We start from the raw sequence: 22,878 nt of genomic DNA, 5'->3' as shown, positions 1-22,878 counted from the left end.
ATATCGAGGTTAGAAGTCTATTGCAAAAATGATGAGCTAATTCTCTATTTCCCAATGTCGCGGTTGAACCATGTTCACACGTCTTTGCACAATTAACGACATTGTGAGGAGGGGTCAGATGCAGCGGTGCCAGTCGTCTCATCACAGCCTCTCCGTCTATCCGACATCGGTAGTATAAATCCGTCGGCCGCATCAGACTCTGCAGACACGCGTGGCTCCGGGAGAAGAGGTCAGGACACCGCAGCCCATCGCCAGTGAACAGCCGTCCCCTTCGACACGTTTGTTGGTTGTGTAAGTATCCGCACTTTGCGTGACATTTGGAACAGAACTTGTTGACATTATTTGCTCCATTTGATATGAAAAATGAATGGCATGCCGACAACACCTCTCCTCGTGGATGCGTTCTGACATGCAGCGGTCAGGTTATGAAATGCACTTCTTTTATCTTTTTTGGGGGGTATTCTTTTTAATTAAGAGAGCACGTGTGTTTTATGTTTGTTTTCGTTCAAATATAATTTTCCAGTAAACGCTTTGATAGTAGAGAGTAGTAAGGTACCTTTTGTAAACAGTCACTGGCAACAATGTAGTCAATGAAAGTGCAATATTTCTTGCACAATATCTGTTTTAGTTTTTCACATCAAAAACATAAACAAAAAAAATGTATATATCAATATAAATATAATGTTTTTTTATCAAGGAAAAAATAAAGGGGTTAAAGACAATGTCATCAATTAATTAATTACATCCCAGTCAGGTACACCCCATTATGGTAAGTAAAGTTATTAATTGCAAATCTCAGAAATCTCATATTTCTTATATGATATTAGAAAATCAAATGCATACAAAACAATTATTGTAAGGATGGTTGGCATGGCAAAATACCAGCATGCAAAGAGCCTTTGTCACACTAGTCTAAACAAAGTTACTGTTGGCTCCTATAGGTCCCATCTGAGGCGGCTACATGGTCCTCCAGTGTGTGTGTGTACATTCCTATAATCTTCAATATGTTCAATCAATTGGATACATTTGACTTTAACAAGCATAACCCAGAGGTATGGTGCAATGGCTACTATTGACCTCTATAACTCCAAATTGTAATTAACAACCTAATTGAACCCCTTCAACGTGTCTTTAGTATAAAAGTCTGTTTGTTACCAGGGACTCTGACAGGAGCTACTCCATTTCAAAGTGATGGGTGTTTTCATCCATGCTTGACGAAGGTCTTTAGTGTAGTTTAGTTTATTAGTTTATCATTTTGTGGACAGTCCCCATTAATTAACTGTGCAGTAAAAGCAGCAGCTTTAGCCTACAGGCTTATTCCCAGCTGTAGTCTCCGGCTCTGACTGAAACATCAGACTCATTACCTGTTTACAAGCAGAGGCCGTGTGCTCGAGTCCCTAATTACATTTTTGTTAGGATGGGTGACCTCACACATACCGTTCATCCACGTAGCGCTCATGACACAGCTGACAGACTATAACTAAATGTGGTTAAAATATGCTGCCCGTGACCAACATACCTAATGTGTTCACTTCCACCACATCTAAATGTGTTGAGGAATAGAACAAGGGCATCCTCTCTATTTCTCAAACGTGGTTTGTTAACTCCTTCTCAAGTTTCTGTTACTGTGAAGCAACCTTCCCTCAAGGTTCGCTCCTCAATGTTTCCCAAAGGCTAAAACGCCTCTTCTGACTCAACCAGCCGTCAAGCAAACACCACTTGAATTCCCACATCAACGTATCGAGAACCTATCGATCAATGTATTTGTATACACTGACATGATGTTTCAAAACAGCAATACAAGAACATTGAATGTATTCCTTGCTAATTCATGCCGTCCTCCCATCCTCACAGAGGGCGACCGCTGAGGAGGATGACGACGACGACGGATCGAGCCAATCACATCACCATCGCCATGATGGACAACGTGAGCACCAACGGGACGGGCAGGGCGAAGGCGGTCACCTCCGTGGAGCAGCAGGCCAAGCAGCCGCGCGGCGCCACCGTCAGCTTCCACAACATCCAGTACCGGGTGGAGGTGACCACGGGCCCGCTGGGCCGCAGGAAGACCTCCCCCAAGGACATCCTGGTGGACCTGAAGTGAGTGAGGATGGATCATCTGGGATGGCACACACATGCACACACACACACACACACACACACACACACATGCACACACACACACACACACACATGCACACACACACACACACACACGCACACACATGCACACACATGCACACACATGCACAAGCACACACGTATGCACGCATGTATGCACACTCAGACACCTGCACGCAAGCAAGCACGCACACACACACACACACACACACACACACATGCACAAGCACACACGTTTGCACGCATGTATGCACACTCAGACACCTGCGCAAGCATGCACGCAAGCAAGCAAGCAAGCACGCAAGCACACACACACACACACACACACACACACGCAAACACTGTGTACATGTACACAAACAGAAATTCTAGTGAGCCTGAAAGTCACACATGCGCACGCACTCACGGTTCTGGTGGACCTGAAATATAGGTTAATAGGTAATATAGTTAATACGCCCTTCAACCCCTCAATGACATCTCTTCACATTGGGCCGAGCCAGTAGTTATGAAGTCAAGTGAATTTGATTTGGAGAGTTTTCCTCTTTCTGCCCCTGAGGATCAACTTGTTTATTCTTGTTATGGCTTCTGTGTATTTGTGTATGTATGTATTTCTCCCTGTTGCTAGTGACTTAAAGGAACACTTTTTTTTAAGGATCTAACTTTATTAGAGGAAGAGGGGTGTGTGTGTGTGTGTGTGTGTGTGTGTGTGTGTGTGTGTGTGTGTGTTTGTGTGTGCGTGTGCGTGTGTGAGTGTGCGTGTGTACCTATGTGCGCGTGTGTGTGTGTGTCCGTGTGTCCCTGTGTCCATGAGAATATCTGTGTCCATGTTGTTCTATGAGAGATCACTGACAGATGGTGTTTGTCCTGTTGCCTAGTGTCATGCCCACCTATCCCAGTGTGCCCACCTATCCCTGTGTTTACTTAGAAGCACCATGACATATTACATACTGATACTGTACTTACTCATTGATAACCACTAGACATGGGTGGGGGGGGGGTAATGCTAAAGTGGTTGCATTGGTGGCTTAGGCCCTGTTTAAATTCCCTTTAAACTAATCCTTCCTACCTCCCTCCCCCCTAGAGGGAATCACTGACCTGACAGGGGGTGATGGAATTGGTGAAATCAATGCAGGGACCAGCTTGCATTGACCAATCCAACAGAATCACAATCCGATAGATCAGTGATCACTTCAAGAAAGGGATGAAAGGAAGGATGCAGTTTGAGAGTATTAGGACAGGGTCCTACTATGGTCCCCAACTCAGAATACAATGATTAACGGCCAACCGAAACCTTCAACTGCCTCTCGTCTTGATGGAGTTAAACACACCCGACATTTCCCAGGCAGGAATGCATCATTTCTCAATTTTGGGCCGTTTGCCCCTAGTGTTAATTATATGATATTAAGCATGGTTTCCTGCGTATAATCTCCCTGATACACTCCGGAGCAGGCTGCCAGGGAAGAGAATTAAACACTGTCACGTGATCCTCTACACAAGGGCTTTTTAATGCAGCTTTTTTTTTTTATATGTCATTTGACGGACAGGGTTGCTTTTTGAATACCATGGTATAACTGTTCTTTTCTGTGATTATCATAATTGTTAATGATGAACCTCCCAAAACCTCCCACTCTACATTCTTGCATACCTTTCCGTTGTGTACGGTATGTCTGCTGTATGCATGACTAGGCTGGAGTGACTCGATGTACTCGACACTGGATTAACGGGCAGAAACGGTGTGATATAACTTATGCCATATGTAATGGTCCAATACTTTTTTTTCATAGCATCTCGCAATACAGCATAAAAGAATAAGAGGAACTAAATGTATTTGCCCATCACTGCCTGCCACTGGCCCCATGACTGACAGTAGATGATTCACTAACTTAACTAAATTTGTTGTAAGTCGCTTTGGATAAAGGCGTCTGCTAAATGCCAAAACATTTAAGTGTAAATGTAATCACTTGAATGACTTGAAGGCTATAAACTGTGTCATAAGGTATATCATCACGTCATTGTATGAGACATTGTATCAGACGGTGTAAGAGACTTCGTATGAGACGTTGTATGAGATGTTATATGAGACGTTATATGAGACGGTGTATGAGACCTCGTATGTGTGTCTTTACTGTCTTACAGCGGCATCATGAGACCTGGTCTGAACGCCATCCTAGGACCCACAGGAAGTGGAAAGTCCTCGTAAGTACTTTCCCTTTTCCCTCACATCAAACGACGGTTGAATCTCTTAAGTCTCTCCGTGATACCTCGTGTCCTCTCACGCAGCCTCTGCAAAGCTCATTGGAGGAGAAGGTCAGCGTGGAGCACCCTCAGAATCTAACCCTCAGAATCTAACCCTCAGAATCTTCTCCTCCCAGTGAGTTTTGAGAAGGAGCCGTGGATGCGAGGAAGTAGTAGAAGTCTTTTTAGATTTGGCACATATCATATTTTTGCACATATCATATTTTTGCACATACCATATTTTTGCACATAAAATATTTTTGCACATAACATATTTCTCATATTAGTCTCTAATTATACATCTGTACATGCCATAACTGTACATAGCTTATTGTTATCCATCTCTTATATATAAATACTATCTACTTTACCTATCATACTGCACTTATCATTTCTATGCTAAATGAGAATAAAGTTTCATCTAATCTAATATCACCCATTTAACCTGTGAAGCATGTTCAACATTGGCTTGTGCCGTTGTCACAGGTTACCAGCGTCATGGCGTTTCCTTGATGTCATGGCTCCTCCTTGGAGCCTCCTTCTCAAAGCCCATTGGTGGAGAAGACCACAGGTTCCTCCAACGTATTTTCAGAAGGAGGCGAGGGGAGAGAGAAGATTGGAGGAAGCATTTGAGATTCACCCGTTGTTGTTGTTGTGATGTTGTGTTTAGGTTCCTGGATGTTCTGGCGGCCAGAAAGGACCCGGCGGGTCTCTCAGGAGAGGTTCTGATTGACGGGGCGCCACAACCTCCCAACTTCAAGTGTCTCTCTGGCTATGTTGTTCAGGTACGTCTAGCATCATTCAGAAGCTCAATATGAATAATATTGTTGTAATATTGTATTATTAACATAATACCTTATCCCTCTTCAGTTTAATCAAACATTAAACTTATGTAAAAGGAGACCGTGACATAAAACAGTGAATCAAAGAAAGTGAAGACATTTTATTGGTAAAAGTAACTCTTCTAGATATTGTCAGTGTTACTGACCCCAGTGAATGACGTCTGAGCCTGTGTCCCTGACTCCGTCTCTCTCTGACCCTGTCTGTCTGTCTGTGTGACCCTGTCTGTCTGTCTGTGTGACCCTGTCTCCCTCTCTCTCTGACCCTGTCTGTCTGTCTGTGTGACCCTGTCTCCCTCTCTCTGTGACCCTGTCTGTCTGTCTGTGTGACCCTGTCTGTCTGTCTGTGTGACCCTGTCTCCCTCTCTCTGTGACCCTGTCTGTCCGTCTGTCTGACCCTGTCTGTCTGTCTGTGACTCTCTCTGTGTGACCCTGTGTGACTCTCTCTGTGTGACCCTGTCTGTCTGACCCTCCCTCTCTCTGTGACCCTGTCTGTCTGTCTGTCTGTCTGTGACCCTCCCTGTGTGACCCTGTGTGACTCTCTCTGTGTGACCCTGTGTGACTCTCTCTGTGTGACCCTGTGTGACTCTCTCTCTCTGTGTGACCCTGTGTGACTCTCTCTGTGTGACCCCCTTCCTCTCTCTCTCTGTGTGACCCTCTTCCTCCCTCTCTCTGTGTGACCCTCTCCCTCCCTCTCTCTGAGAGCAGGACGACGTTGTCATGGGGACTCTGACGGTGAGGGAGAACCTGCGTTTCTCTGCAGCGCTGCGTCTGCCCAGCAGCGTGGCCCAGAGGGAGAAGGAGGCCCGGGTCAACCAACTCATCAAGGAGCTGGGCCTCACCAAGGTGGCCGACTCCAAGGTACTGCTCTGGTTTTCTTTCTTTTTTTTATATAAGGAGACCTAAGATGTCTAGAAAGGGGCCTAATAAATCAAATGTGTTGTTATACAATATTTTTATTATCACTGTAACACATGGGAATGTGGACCTGGGATCCTTGGGATGCTCAGACACTGTTCCAGTTGAGAATGAAGCCGTTTAAGGTAAGCGTTATGTTTAGTTATGGGTTAGGGTAAGGTTTCGTATTACCCTTTGGGTCTAAGGCTTAGAATAGTGCTGTGGTGGATTCCTCAACCAGATGATACTGTGGAATCAAAGAAGCTGGGGTTTGACACTATCAGGTCTTAAAAGGTGCGTTTGGGGTGAAAGCTTCTCCTGTGTCGTATGGATCAGTTTTTTCTCCAAAGAAACACTTTGGTGTTCGTTTTGTGTGTGTTGGAGAAGTTGGGTCCCTTGTATAGGTGATGTCGTCTTGGAAGTCAATCTTCGTCGCATGTGTGTGTGTGTGTGGGGGGGGGGTACGCCTGTCATTGATTGAGTTGTGATGTGTGTTGAGTTAACAATGAATCTTAATGATGTACGGATTAGGGTGAGGGACAGGGCCCTAGGGACAGGGCCCTAGGAATCCCACTTAGCATCTACGAAACACATTTGATGCATCGCACCGTGACCAAGTAGATATGTAGAGTGGGCAAGACACTGAACCCGAAATTGCTCTCGATGAGCGGGCCTGTGCCTTGCATGGTAGCTTGGTGTGTGAGTGGGTGAATGAGTGGCCATTGTAAAGCGCTTTGGAATAAGGCCTATAAGGCCTATAATAAGGCATATAATAATATATGAGTGTCCATTTACCACTTAGAGCAAAATACCTATTTAGAATTGAGTAATGACTTAGATACAATATGAACCTCTTGGCCTGGGCTCTCTTGTAAAGAAAGATTACGACCACAATGGGACTGACCTGGTTACCTGAAGGATCATTTGAAACCGATTAACCCTTTGGAGCAACCAACAATGTCATGTTTTGACTTTATAGATGAGCAGTGAAACTCTTGCTTTCTTGCACAACACAAACACCACTCTCTCCAGCTCTCAGCAGCCTCACCCTCACAGAGCATGAAGTGAGACGCGTGCTGAAGGCGGTGGACCCCAGGAAAGCCTCAGGGCCGGATGGCGTCCTGGGACGGGTGCTGAGGGACTGCGCCGACCAGCTGGCCAGGGTTTTCACCAACATCTTTAACCAGTCCCTGTCCCAGGCCACCATCCCACCCTGCCTGAAAACCTCACCTATCATCCCAGTCCCGAAGAAAAGCACGGTGAGCTGCCTAAACGACTACCGCCCGGTGGCACTCACACCAATCATAATGAAGTGCTTCGAGAAACTAGTCCGGGCCCACATAGTCACACGCCTCCCGCCCAACCTGGATCCATACCAGTTCGTCTACAGAGCCCACAGGTCCACAGAGGACGCCATCGCGACGACTCTCCACTCCACTCTATCCCACCTGGAGAGGGGAAACAGCTACGCGAGACTGCTCTTTGTGGACTTCAGCTCTGCCTTCAACACCATCCTTCCAGACAGGCTAGTGACCAAACTACTAGACCTGGGACTATCACACTCTATATGTGCATGGATCAAGGACTTCCTGTCTGACCGCCCCCAGAGGGTGCGGGTGGGCTCCCACACCTCCACAGCCCTCAGACTCAGCACTGGGTCCCCCCAGGGCTGCGTGCTAAGCCCCATCCTCTACAACCTCTACACCTACGACTTCACCCCCGTCCACCCCAGCAACTCCATCGTAAAGTTTGCAGACGACACCACCGCGGTGGGCTGCATCTCGGGGGGGGGACGAGGCGGCGTACAGGGATGAGGTGGAGCAGCTGGGCAAGCTGTGCAAGGTTAACAACCTGCTGCTGAACCAGTCAAAGACCCAGGAAATCATCGTGGACTTCAGGAGGAAAAAATCTGAGGTCCAGCCCCTGCTCGTCGATGGAGGGAGCGTGGAGAGAGTCTCAACCCTCCGATTCCTGGGGGTGCACATACAGGATGACCTGTCCTGGAAGATCAACACAGCAGCCATCATCAAGAAGGCACAACAGCGGCTCTACTTCCTGAGAGTCCTCAGGAAAGACCACATCGGACAGGAGATGCTGGTGACCTTCTACCGCTGCGCAGTGGAGAGCATCCTCACCTACTGCATCTGCGTGTGGTTCTCCATCTGCACAGCCGCAGAGAGGAATGCGCTACAGAGAGTCGTGAGATCGGCCCAGAAGATCACCGGCGCCCCCCTCCCCTCTCTGGAAGAGCTGTACAACACACGCTGCCTCAGGAAGGCCTCCAAGATCTCCAGAGACCCATCCCACCCTGGGTACGAACACTTTGCTCGGCTGCCCTCGGACAGGCGGTTCAGGACCATGTTCGCAAGGACAAACAGACTGAAGCTCAGCTTCTACCCCAGGGCCATTCAGGCCCTGAACACAGCAAAGACCTAGGTTCTAGGCCCTGGACAATCTAGACAATTTGATGGCAGCTACTAGATTGAAATCAAGTGCAACACTGAAACACGACTGTGAACATTTCAAACCTGCAAACTGCGACACTTTAAATGAATGTGCAATAACACTATGTGCAATATGACAACCCTCGGGTACATAAGGTTCAGATAGGAAATGTTAGAATAGGTATAGCATAGCATAGAGTACAGCACAGTGTTTTATTTGTATAGTATAGTATAGTGGATAGTGTACATAGCCTTTATTTATGTAAACCAGCTCTTTTCCCTTTTTTTTTTTTTTTTTTTTTTTTTTTCCCCTAGCACCAGGGGAGCCCCCCCTCCCAAATTTCGTTGTTTGGTACCTGTACTATATCAATGACAATAAAGACCATTCATTCATTCATTTCTACCAACGGCTTCTGCTTGACGTGAACATATTATGAGGGCTGTCATAGCTTGTCAGGTACATACTGCAAGTGCAGCGGGGCCATGTCCTGTACAAGGTCTGTTCTGCACTATATGAAGGACAGCGTATGAGGATGAGGGGGTAATGGTGTTCTAGTGGAGAGTGAGTTGGTCTGGTGATCAGAAGGTCATTAGGAGTTCAAATCCCACCAGGGAACACCACCACAAGTGTGCCCTTTGAGTAAGAGCACGTAGCCCTATATTACACCGGGGAGACTGTCCCCTGTAATCTCTATTTGTAAATCTCTGGTTTTAAAATGTAATGTAAAATGTTGGTGTGTGTGACTGTTGTCCTGCTCAGGTCGGTACCCAGATGATCCGAGGTATCTCCGGGGGAGAGAGGAAGAGGACTAACATCGGTATGGAACTGATCATCGACCCTTCGGTTCTGTTCCTGGATGAACCCACCACAGGTCTGGACGCTAGCACAGCCAACTCTGTCCTCCTGCTGCTTAAAAGGTACCCTGGGTAATGAAGTCCTCTAGCGACGCTAGCTCTGCTGCTGCTCAATGTGCTGTCAACTGTCGTTCGTAGACATTTCATCATTTCCTGACATTTCCTGATATCAGATCAGCTGAGATGTGGTTCATTAAAGATGACGTGCTTTTCTGATTAGCTGTGCGGGTTACAAGGATCGGTTGCTTTCTTTTAATTGGCTACCTCCTTCAGAATGGCCAACCACGGACGCACCATCATTATGTCCATCCACCAACCGCGTTACTCCATCTACCGGCTGTTTGACTCCCTGACCCTGTTGGTTAGCGGTAAGCATGTGTACCACGGGCCGGCCCAGAATGCCTTGGACTACTTCGCCAACATAGGTAACCCTCAATATCATTGCTACTGCACACACAAAGTCTAAATGGTTGCCATTTTGGCATTGATTTACAGAGAGTATGTTATGACTTAGGCTGAGGTTATATATAAGGATTACATACAGTATGTAGAGAAGAAAACTCTGGAAAAGGAACTCTGAAATTTGTATCATATTTAAGTCTATGACCCATTGACCCCACCAGATGCAAGATATTCTCTGGTGATGCTCTGCCAGGCCTGCAGTACGCGACCATCTACAGATGTTCGTTTTGAAGTCTTTTTGCCTAAAATTTAAATCTGAAGATTGACTTGGCCAGTCAAGAACTGTCCTCTTTTGGACTCCCATCCAATGCCATCCAATGAATTTGTAAGCATTTGCTTCTACTCGAGCAGACAAGATGTTTCTGTACACTTCAGAATACATTCTGCTGCTGCTCTCAGCATTAACATCATCAATTAAGACAAGTTAGCCAGTTCTTGTGGCAACTATACATGCCCAAACTGCAGCACCCCCTCCGGCATATTTCACAGGTGAGGTGATATGTTGCAGCCTTGAATCTTCTTGCAATCACTGTGGCACATGATATAATATATGATGATAATATTCATCTTATCTACCACAAGACCAACCTGTTCTCCAGACCTGCAGGGTGTTTGTGTGTTATTTAATCAACTGTAACCTGACTGTCTTTTTTTGAGGACTGCAGACTAGTGGTTTGCACCTCACAGTAAAGCCTCTGTAGTTTGGTTGGTGATGTGTTAGTGATGTGTTCTGTAGATGGTGCTGTATGTTGTATGGTGGTCTCTGACACATTCACGCCTACCCCCTGGAGAGTGTTCCTGATCTGTGTTTTTTGTGTTTGTGTGTTTATTTATCCTTGATTATGGTGAGCGTTCTTCAGTCATCCACGGTAGAAGCCTTCCTTTGGTTTGCGATTTCTGAGCTCACCAGTGTTGTCTTTCTTTTTAAATTATGTTACAAACTGTTCATTTTTGTAAGTGTAAGGTTTTGGCCATGTTTCTGATTTTTCTGATATTTCAGCCTCATAATGGCTGGGTTAGGGTTAGGGTTAGGGTCATGTTGACAGACACCAATAGCAGACTCCGAAGGCAAAGCCTAGAATCAATACTAGACATTCACAGCTCTGTTATGCCTGCACACATTTTGTGACGGACACACCTGACTAACTAGAAGCCCATTTTCCAAAACCTTTGGTGCCCTGAAATAGGGGCACTGGGTATACAAAGGGTTGTAATTTCTTTCAATTGAATTAAAGCTGAGAGTCTCTAATTTGACCTCATAGTTATTGTTTGATTTAAAATCCAAACTGTTAACAGCTAAAAGAAGACAAAATGCTTCCTCTTGGAGCTCATGGAGGACACTGTGTATTGATGTATTTATTGATTATGTGTATGTGTTGCCTTATCCCAGGTTATGCCTGTGAGGCCCACAACAACCCAGCAGACTTCTTTCTAGATGTCATAAATGGAGACTCCACTGCCACTGCTATGACCAAGATGCAAGGCTCAGAAGGTACACACACACACACACACACACACACACACACGCACACAGATGCACACCATACGCCCCATTGACATTGATATCCATTCCCACAAAAACATTTCCCTCTCGCTCTACATAGAAAACACATTTTCTTCAAGCTTCAAAAAGATCAATTTCCAAACTCTTAATTTACAGTGAAAGCTTAGAATGCACATTTACAGAGGCGCCCCTGGTTCTTAGTTCATATTGTACTGATATTTCCTTATCGTACCGATGGTACCAAAACGTGTTCTCTCCACAATACTGTATGCTAATAGCCTTAGCCTTAGCTTTAGCCTGAGACGCTTAAAGCCAAACAAACCTATTGTGCAGAGCAGATCAGAGGGTTTTTCTCATGGGTTGATCCACTGAGAGCTGTGACCACACCGAGTTAGCTGGATTAACTCTCAGCCACCTGCCCCACACCCCACCCGCCCCACAGCATCCTCCCTGCCTTGCCCGCTCCCTCCAAGCACGCCTTAATCTGGCTGACCCGGGGTCACAAGTTGTTTGTATTACTGAGTAAAATAAACTCCTCTTGATCCTCTTGACCCTTGACTGTACTGTAATGAGACTTGGATGTTCAATACAGATTGAATTCACCGTCATTCATTGGTGAAGCAAGATGCTACTATAAGTAGTGGCGCAGGAGAGGGGATATAGGGTGTCATGTTGTATTCTCTAAAAGACAGAAACTAAGAAACAGGTTAACTAAGGTCATTCGATGGATCCGTGAGTTGGAGCTGGAGAACCCTGGTTTATACTGCTATATACTTTCTGTCTCTCTCTCTCTCTCTCTCTCTCTCTGTCCTTCCTTCCTTCTGTCTCTCTCTCTCTCTGTCCTTCTGTCTGTTTGTATGTCTCTCTCTCTCTCTCTGTCTCTGTCCTTCTGTCTGTTTGTATGTCTCTCTCTCTCTCTCTGTCTCTGTCCTTCTGTCTGTTTGTATGTCTCTCTCTCTGTCCTTCCTTTCTTCTGTCTCTCTCTCTCTCTCTCTCTGTCCTTCCTTCCTTCTGTCTCTCTCTCTCACCTTCCTTTCTTCTCTCTCTCTCTCTCTCTATCCTTCCTTCCTTCTGTGTCTCTCTCTCTGTCCTTCCTTCCTTCTGTCTCTCTCTCTATCCTTCCTTCTGTCTCTCTCTATCTCTCTCTATCCTTCCTTTCTTCTCTCTCTCTCTCTCTGTCCTTCCTTTCTTCTCTCTCTCTCTCTCTCTCTCTCTAACCTTCCTTTCTTCTCTCTCTCTCTCTCTCTAACCTTCCTTCCTTCTCTCTCTCTCTCTCTCTCTCTCTCTCTCTCTCTCTCTCTCTCTCTCTCTCTCTCTCTCTCTCTCTCTCTCTCTCTCTCAGACATAGACTTTGAGGAGCTGAGCGTCTCCAGACAGAGCATCGAGGACCGCCTGGTGGAGGAGTACAGGAGCTGTTCCTACTCCAGGGACACGCTGGCGGAGCTGGAGCGCATCGCCCAGGGGAAGGAGCTCACCGCCCGGCCCACGTCACGCACCATCACCTACAACAGCTCCTTCCTTCACCAGCTCCGCTGGGTGCTCAAGAGAACCTTCCGGAACCTTGCGCTGAACCCTCAGACCTCTGTGGCGCAGGTTAGTTGAGACGTCTACCAGACCACCCCACCACTCACTCTGTCATGGTTTGGTTTAGACGAAGAGTCACTGTGACGTCACTGTGTGGTATTACCTCAGAAACATACAGGCAAGACGTTCAGTTGTAAACAATTCCATAGGCATTAGCATACATTAGTGTGTGTGTGTGTGTGTGTGTGTGTGTGCATGCATTAGGGCTGGGCAAACGATCAAAAATTATTTTCCGATAATCGCAAGAATTAACGATCAATTATCGATTAATTGATAAGCTTTTTTTTCATAAAAAAAATAAAAATAAAATAAAATATACAGTAGGGCAGAAATAACAAGCATGTTTTCCTTGGGGAAAAAACTTTATTTGTGTTGCTATTGCACACATTCATTCATTCACATTCAAACTAGACACTACAGTCAGATAACAATCCTCTTAAACAAGGCAGTGAGTAGCCTAAATTGTTTAACTTAAAAACACATTTTACGTTATAAATAAAAATATAGAAAATATGTAACTCACCATAGGAGCAGTAAAAAAACAGTTACTCACAAATAGGAGGATGACTGAAAACGTTAGTGTCCTTAAGAGCGTCCAGCTTAACTTAAATTTAAACTCCAGCGAGAGACTGTAGGCGGCAGGCCTACTGGTTCTTGTTCAGAAAGATGATCATGTTAACATGTTCAGGGGTGAGAGACGAACGCAATCTGGTGACAGTTAGGCCAGCCTAACTAATTTCCATTATTATTATTATTATTTAAAAAAAATAATAATATATATATATATATATATGATTATCGATCAAAATATTTTGTGATCGACCAAGATCCTTATCGATCAATTATCGATCGTCGATCATTGATGCCCACCCCTAGCATGCATGCGTGGCTAACAGGTGAAACGTTTTCTGTGCCCCTGCGGAAGAGGCCTGCTACTTATCAATCAATCAATCAATCACATTTACAATAAATAAACAATAAATCCAATACAACAATATGATCTAGCACCAAACTGTAGACCCCCAAAAGTAAGCCACGGAAAAGAACTCCCCGGAGGGGAGAAAAATATCGGGCACATTGGCAAGGAAAAACTCCCTAGGGGGAAGAAACCTTGAACCACTCCAGGGGGAGACCTCCTCCTCGCCAGGTGCTGAACAGTAAACTAATGTGGAATGCGGTGTGGTGCATGAGTCATACTTCCAGGGGTTCGTCATGTTTCGATGAGTCTACTATCAAGATGAAACCCACACCACTCACTTACACTTACTGTGGATGGAAAGGGAGGCGCCGGTTTGAGTGGATTCTCGATTAGGTTAAAGGTTTCTAAGTAGCGCGATGGTCCAGAAGACCAAATACGACTCCCTAGCAGTGTTGAACACACCACACCCATGGAGGGAGAAACCACATGTGTTTGATACCATTCCTCATTCCATTCCATCCATTACAATGAGCCTGTCCTCCGATTTCTACCTCCACCAGCCTCCCCTGGGATACATGTAACGGCTGAAATGAGGTAAATAGGCTGAACTAAAGTCTATAGGGCAGCATTGGTGAGGCTCACCAAAAGAGATTTGGTGAGGCTGCATTCTCATTTTATGCACCCAAATTGAGGAATGCACTGCCAGTTTACATTAGGGATGCAACCTCAGCAGATATGTCAAGACTAAAAACCCATCTTTTTAATATTGCCTTTAAATTACAAAATAATTAAATTAAGATTATATAATGATTAAAGCACTTTGAGCTGCAACGTTTGCAGGAAAAGCGCTATACAAATAAAGTTATTATTATTATTATTATTGTCACTGTTGTTGTCGTCATGGAGACTAAAATGGCCCCAGTCTGCGTCTAGCGGAGCTCCAACAGACCCAGTGTTGAAGAGTGGATTACTATTGGTCGGTTAAACGCCTCAGATGTGTTGTACCAATATCACCTCAACTCCTTTTCAAACACCCCCCAGATGAGAGAATTCAAGGAAATGCATTTGCGTTCCTCTCGCTGTGACAACCGTATGACAGGACTTAACCTCCACCCGGGAAACAAGTGACATGAGAATAATATGACTTTCAATTGCGGCCCCTTTCTTTTTCTGCCTTTTTGGACCGATCCGACTTGCGTCGAGGGGGTGGTGGGGTAAGAGGGGGGATGGGGGAGTCTGGGCTGGCGGTTATGAAGGTGGTGGGTGGGGGGGGGGTGACTTAGTGCTCTCATTAGCCACCCCCATGGCAACAAAATGCCATCTGAAGTTCCTCACTTTAAGAATTATTAACAGCTAATCGGACCCAAATAAATCTCAGTAATCCTCCCGGGGGCGCCTCGGGGCGACTTATCAGCTTTGGTGAGCGGTGTGACCCCGGTGTCCCCCCCGCCCCCAGCCCCCCTCCCCCCAGCCCCAATCTGAACTGATATCATATCTGACCAAAGCCCCCTTGGACCGGGCCATGGCCTATCACATGATGGCGTCCTGACCTGTGCTCCGCCTCGGGGGGTGAGGTGAGGGGAGGGGGGGGTGAGGGGAGGGGAGGGGAGGTGAGAGGGGGGGTGAGTGGAGGTGAGGGGGGGGTGAGGGGAGGGGAGGAGAGGGGAGGTGAAAAAGGCTCAACCTTATTAGCTTATCCTTTCACCCTGGGAACCTGGCTAGGCTCCGCTTAGGCCTGTCATAAGCTGTAACCCGTCAGGATTAAAACACACGTTGTTGTCGCACTCTCTTTTTCTTTTTCTTGTTCCTCTTTTCTCTTGCTCTTGTTCCTCTCTCTCTCTATCTCTATCTCTCTCTCACTCTCTTTATCTCTCACTCTCTCTATCTCTCTCTCACTCTCTCAAACACTCTTGTTGCTCCTTCTCTCTCTCTCTCTCTCTCTCTCTCTCTCTCTCTCTCTCTCTCTATCCTTTCTTCCATCCTTCACTTTCTCTACTCACGGTGTGTGGCGTCATGGCCATGGTTGAGCGTGGAGGAGCAGAAGAGAGGAGTGTGTTTGATCTAGTCAGTCTGTGCGTCTGGTACTGGTCTACATTCTACTGGACTAAGCTGGTTCCCATCAGAGTCCTTCCTGCAGATTTATTTATTTTTTATAATAAAAAAAAAGAAAGTATAATAATGTAATATATATCATTTTTAAAGTATAATAATATAATATATAAAGTAATTTTGTATATTTTATCTGTGTTAGAACTCTCCCTCTACATAGGCAAGAGCAAGAGTGGATACACTCATCTCACCTAGTGTATCCTGGTGTAGAACGTTACTCTTGTATATGATATGGCATCTTTTGTTTTCTTTTTGAAGCGACACATTCAGGTTTCGCTTCTTTTCTTTTCTTTTCTTTTTTTCACACAAGCTCAGTGCATTTCCTTTCAATCTCGTTTGAACAGAAGAACCAGTGTAATGAACCTTGATATAGATTGAAAACAATACCACACTGTAGTTTTACAAATGGAAGAAAGTGGCCGGAGTCAGACTGGCGTTCAGCCCATACTTGTTTTTCTTCACCCTGCAGAAATCCTAGGAGTTAAACCCTCCTGCTATAGACCAAAGAGATTAGTTTACATTAAAGCAAGGTCAGAGGCTTTGATCAAGCATGCTCCCTCATGCGATGGAAGTCTCTAACCAGTTGTAAGGCATATTGTCAGACATTTACTGTTGTTTAGCCAATGCCATGACAGAGATATGACTTTCTGATGGTGGCCTTTGACCCTGACTACTTAATTAACGTCCCATGTTTCTGTTTTGGGTAGCTGGGAGTCACCATTTTCCTGGCTCTAATCGTAGGCGCCATTTTCTTCGGCGTGAAGAACGACCAGAGTGGAATACAGAACCGGTGGGTGGACAGTTCTACTCACAACACCCTAACAGAACCCATCTGACTCTTTTTGATGTGTATGCATGTTGTGATACATTTAGATCCATATGATTTCTTGGTTTCCAAAACCATACATTCACAAGACAAAACCATACATTCACAAGACAAAACCATGCATTCACAAGACAAAACCATACATTCACAAGACAAAGTGATACTGTGCATGTTTTTATTTTATTTTATTTTAATTATTTTAATTTGAGTCAATCTAATTCCGATGAATCTGGAGAAAGTGTACCGTGAGCGAACCCCCCGAGCGGGCGTCTGCATGTAAGCTCAGGGTTTCCCTCGGGAGAGGAGGTGTGATAAGCGCAATAATTCCGGCCCTATTAATCCTCTTACCATAATCATACTTTACATTTACACTTTACATTTTAGACATTTAGCAGACGCCTTTATCCAGAGCGACTTACAACAAGTACGTTTGTCTAAAGTAAGTGAATCATCTATACATCCGTCATCATAAGAAAAACAAATCTATGCTAGGACAGCCATTGGCAGTCACAATGCTAGAGGATGCTATTGACAGTAGAGAAACTGTACAGTGGGGATGTAGAGGTCTTTAGGATGGAGTCAGGATATAACCTGACTTCACCCAGTATTGTATTGGGCCTATAACCTCGTACTTAAAAGCATGACGGCCCACACATCCAACACTCAGGATCTTTCTTAGTTCAAGTTCTTCTTTTCAATTCACGCATGACTTGGAGGAACATGAGGATTTGATATTATTATATTCAATGTCAGTGTATGATGGGTGTAGTTCGGCCCAGTGCATGCAGCTTATCGGACCTATGGCTTAGGCCTGGCAGGCAAGTCTCTCTCCCCTTTCTTTCTCTCTCTCTCTCTCTCTCTCTGTTGCTCTCTGGCAGCAATTGGACCATATCCAGTCATAATCATGATATCCATCAAATTAGATCATTATATCAAATTAGATGATAATGAAATATCATCATATTTGAACAATTATACAGCCTACATCGGACAGTTGGTTTTCAACTGTTTTCTTTCGTCCTCGTGTGTGACAACATGTTTTTTCTGTTCCGTTGTCCTGTAGGATGGGGGCTCTCTTCTTCATCACCACCAACCAGTGTTTCAGCACCCTGTCCGCTGCGGAGCTCTTCATCACAGAGAGGAAGTTGTTTGTGTACGTACAGTAGGAGCAATGACGCTCTTGGTTTTGTTTTTTCAATTTCATTCGACTTAAAGAATTCAACCTTCAACTACTTCTGTTTCTGTGTTTTTAGAAGGAGGCCAGAGACACCACATCAGCTTGGTCGCCGAGTGTCATTAGAATATAGATACGATGTTAATATTAAAATATGGCCTTGAAATTCAGTTTTGTGCTTATTTGTATGTAATGGCCCAGTTAGCTGTTTTTTTTCCTTTGATCAGATTTAGCATGCTAGGTCAACTAAAGTGGCTCCCCCAGACACAGTATGAGTTACATCATTGTTGTTGTGTGTTTCTGTCTCTCCCCTACAGACATGAGTACATCAGTGGGTACTATCGGGTGTCTGTTTACTTCCTGTCCAAGATCCTGACTGACATCATCACCCTGCGCACCATCCCTGCCATCGTCTTCAGCTGTGTGGTCTACTTCATGATCGGTGAGCTCAGCGCACCAGGGTGCAGAATCAGTAGTTTCTCTACTGTAATTAAATTAATTTGAAAAGAAATTGGCCCCTGGTCCGAGCATTGATTTCTTTTTCTTATGATAACTGTAAATGATACACTTACTTAGACTTGCTTTGGTACATCTTATACACTTATACTCGCAGTACAACACATTATCATCAGTGGTCTGCCCACAATTGTGTATATTGTTGGCCCCTTGTACTCATTTCTGTTTATATGTTTGTTTTTATTCTTGCCGGGGATTCTTGGCCAGATCATCATTGTAAATGAGAATTTGTTCCAATTGATTTTATCTGGTAAAATAAAGGTAAAAAAAAGAATTCTCTACTGTTTGTGTTTCACACAGTACATCGGCAAATGGCTAATTAGTACATACACTATATTCAATGATATAATCCATGAAGGTTACCATTAAACTGCTTGTTTTGTGTTTGCTGTTTCAAGAGCGACCTCCACTTCACTGTGTGTGTGTGTGTGTGTGTGTGTGTGTGTGTGTGTGTGTGTGTGTGTGTACGTGTGTGTGTGTGTGTACGTGTATCTGTGTCTGTGTCTGTGTCTGTGTCTGTGTGTGTGTGTGTGTGTGTGTGTGTGCGTGTGCGTGTGCGTGTTTCTTCAGGGCTCAAAGCCACGGCGGCGGCCTTCTTCATCTTTACGCTGACGGTGACTCTGGTGACGTACACCGCCACCGCCATGACCATGGCCATCTCAGCCGACCAGAGTGTCGTGGCGCTGGCCAACATCTTCATGACCATCAGCTTCGTCTTCATGATGGTGAGGAAGAGGACTGGGGAATGTGTACTTTTTACTTACTTTTTTACTGTGGTGAATTATTGCGCCATGTTACGGTGTTTGTCTGTATTCTTGACGCAACGTCATTATACCTTTTGTAGTACTGTTACGCTTGGTATCAATCTTACTCTCTACATCGACATCTCTTGTAAAAGGCACTCTCCTAAAGGAGTTAAACATGAGTAATATCACTTCAGATAGATTGTGTGGTATGGTGTTTAGATCTTCTCAGGTCTTCTGGTGAACCTGCCCAGTGTCATGGACTGGCTGGCCTGGTTCAAGTACATCAGTATCCCTCGCTACGGCCTTGCGGTGAGTAACGGATCTCTACCTTAGCGTTAGCATCCAGACTAGCGTTAGCATCCAGACTAGCGTTATCAGAGTGAACCACTGACTGCCAAATAGCCTTGCATACCAGGCTTCTGGGGCTCTCCTAAGACGGTGTGAATGATTTATTTAGTCGATGCATCTGATTCCTCATGACCATTGTATGTACAATATGTAACAATGTATGTTCAATTAGACAGACTCTGTTTTGATTTAATTTGACCATCCCATGACCCATGATTTGTTTGTTTGTTTCCAATTTTTGCGTTCTTTTTTATACTATTTTGTTATTAAGTATGTTTTCTTTTTGTAAAGAAGCTCTGGCTCTTGTCTATTTGTGAGTTTCTTGTTCTTAAAGTGAAAATGTTCATAAATACAAATTTTTTTTTTTTTTAAATAAATAAAATGGTGTGAATGTGACGGCCTTCCACATAGCCTACTCCACCTGAAAGTCGTGTCCTCTCGTATGTGAACAGGCCCTGAAGATCAACGAGTTTGTCGGGCTGAAGTTCTGTGAAGACCGTGCAGTTGGCAGTGCCGACTACCGTATGAACAACACTGCTGGACTAACGTGAGTAGAGCTACACACACACACACATTTACACACACACTGTGGATATTGCCATTGAGTGAGTTTGAAATGCCCTCTGCCTGGACAGGTGTTTACCATCTCTGAAACCACATTAATGTAATATCACAATCACGGTTCAACTGGTCACGGTCAAAAACACGGTTCAATGCAGTTGGTCTCAAACATGATGGCAGTCCTAGTTACTACAGCACCTCTAGCGCCATCTTCTGAGCAGGTCAGAGCATTGCAGTTGTCTAGATAGACTAGCTTTGACTTCAAAAGGGCAGTGGTTACCAACCCTGGACCTGGAGAGCTGTAGTGTGTGCCGCCTATTGCTAAAAGCCATTGGTAAAACCCTGTGGTTTCCTAGGACCACCAGTAGGGGGAGAAGTAGCATCGTGTGTGTAGTATCTTATCTCAAAAAGGCGACGACGACCATGGCACACTTCATAACGTTAAAATCCCTCTATTATCGTGGCATGTTGAATGGAACAAACACTAATAAAATCTTGTGATTTAATACCATTCCTCATTCCACTCCATGCATTACAATGAGCCCGTCCTCCGATTTCGACCTCCACAAGCCTCCATTGGTTGTTGGGTACACTGTGGTGAACTGTTGGTTATTCTCTCTCCAGGTGCACAGGAGAACAGTACCTGGACTACCTGGGGATAGAGTACACCACATGGGGCTTGTGGGAGAATCACCTGGCCTTGGCGATCATGACAGTCATTTTCCTCATCATCGCATATCTGAAACTGAGGTTTATTAAGAAGTTCACATAAGTGTGTAATTTTGGAGCTATAGCGTTCACTCTTTCCTGGTTTTACATGTTAAACGACAAACCTCCAGCAGTGTATTCTGTCGGCTGTTTTCCCCTGAGATCAGTTTGTGGTACTAGACAACCCCTATATCTCTTATCATGCCGAGCAGTCTGGCCTCACAGAAATCTCAAAATCAGAATCAGAATCAGAATTGCTTTTCAATCCAATATACACAAGAGTAACATTCTTAGGCTTAGCTTCTTCGACATTGGCATTGCAGCAGGATACAAAATAAACAATAATAGAATAAAGTACAATAAGTAAAGGAAGTAATAATAAAGTAGAATAAGGTAATAAAGTGATAAAGTCATGGTAGTCGTACTAGAGCGGGACCAGTCGGGACTACTGCAGTATAAACAGTAGTGCAACTAGTGCAAGTTGTGACTCTGTGTTGTTAACGTTTGACAAGGAGTTGGCTTAGAGCACAAACAGATGTGGGGACCTCCAGGCAAGTGTCTATGGTTTGCACCTAGCACTGAGGTTTGGGACATATTCTATTAGTTACAGCGATATTAATTCTCATTTTAAATGAATGTATATTTGCACCACATGAATGTTCATGTTGAGTCTTCGCTCTCCAATTTCTGTTGTATCGTTTAATTATGTTATGTTTATTTATGAGTACTGAAGCCTTTTGTATCATTGTTCCAGTTGATTAAGAGACCATGCCGTATTATAACTTTATGATTTAGTTCTAGATAAGAAAAATGAATCACTGATTGCACTGATCTTTTTTAATCACACCAAATTGAAATGATCTGATTACATTGAACTATGATTGTATGTAAAGGAAATAATAATCATATATATGCTGTATATGTGAATTTTCAACGATTTGTATGTTTATTACCTTTATATGTAACTAGTTTTTGAAAACAACGTTTTATAAACATTTTCATGTAACTTTGCAAGTGGTCTTTCCTCTATACATACTATACTATAGTGTAGGGTATAGATTGATATCCACAATGCATTACATGGGCACATATGGATGTCCAAAATGGTTAAGTGAAAATTATTTATTTAATGCTTGGAGAATGTCATGCATGTGTCCCATGCCCCCTTTCATGAGACTTTTAACGCCTAATAACTAACTAATTAAATAACTAACACATTTTTTAAAAAGAAAGAAAATGAACTCATGAGACTAATCAGGCCTCAGAAACAGAGCAGGTGTCTCATGTCTACAAAGCCTGAATGTGGCTCAGTCAGTGTCATAATACCTCTTAATAGATGTAATCCGCAATATGTCAACATCACACCATCAACTCCAATCTAACAGCTTCAATGCACTTCACAGGTCCACTACAAACACCTCATTGTCTGACTTTAAGCCCACCGTAACTCTATTGAGTCATTTCAACCATAGGATTACCATGGGGATTTAGCAAGGAACACACACCACAATACAATATTTGTAACAGTACAACTTTATTTATGTTTCACACCTTTTGATATTTCCACAAAAGTACAAAATACAGACTACAAAAGTAGCACATACTGAGTACACACAGAGTAAAAAAAAAAATGACATGGGTTTCCCATGAAACTAGATGCACTCCAAATCGAAGTTTGTTTCAAGTTACAATATGTATCATATGTGTATAAGGAAGTATTTGTAAGTTGTTACAAAGTAATATGCTAGAAGAGTAAATATGACAGAAAATGTGCCACACTTGGTAAGTATGTTAAAGTGACAAAAAAAGACAGCAGCAAAAATAATGAACAATCAAAGATACAATATTTTCTGTGATATTAAGATGTGTGCATATGATAATGAAAAGCACTTCAGCTACCTGCACAGGGAAAAGCACAATTATATGCTGTGTATTCTTAGAATATAAACTAATTAAAATAGCATCATGGCTAGTTCATTGTATCCCTTATATATCATGTAACACAATATGTTACAATTACGATATGTACC

At 44.0% G+C, this 22,878-nt stretch overlaps 1 protein-coding gene across 1 annotated transcript; it reads left to right on the top strand.

The window, feature by feature from the left end:
- Positions 1-1,873: 1,873 nt before the first annotated feature.
- LOC308160719 (broad substrate specificity ATP-binding cassette transporter ABCG2-like) lies at positions 1,874-20,912 on the top strand (the record flags this gene model as incomplete). The annotated part of the gene is made up of 15 exons (XM_080534661.1): positions 1,874-2,100; positions 4,258-4,317; positions 5,027-5,141; positions 5,904-6,056; positions 9,297-9,454; positions 9,665-9,816; positions 11,244-11,345; positions 12,700-12,950; positions 16,677-16,759; positions 17,859-17,948; positions 18,287-18,411; positions 19,056-19,210; positions 19,451-19,540; positions 20,032-20,126; positions 20,765-20,912. 15 exons carry the CDS (start codon positions 1,874-1,876, stop codon positions 20,910-20,912), a joined length of 2,004 nt encoding a protein of 667 aa, XP_080390787.1.
- Between the last annotated feature and the right edge of the window lie 1,966 nt (positions 20,913-22,878).

This window comes from Nansenia antarctica (assembly GCF_963989245.1).
Source record: "Nansenia antarctica genome assembly, chromosome: 6".
Lineage (NCBI taxonomy): Eukaryota > Metazoa > Chordata > Actinopteri > Argentiniformes > Microstomatidae > Nansenia > Nansenia antarctica.
Note: the sequence above shows the minus strand (reverse complement) of the source record. Positions and strands in the feature narration are given on the sequence as shown.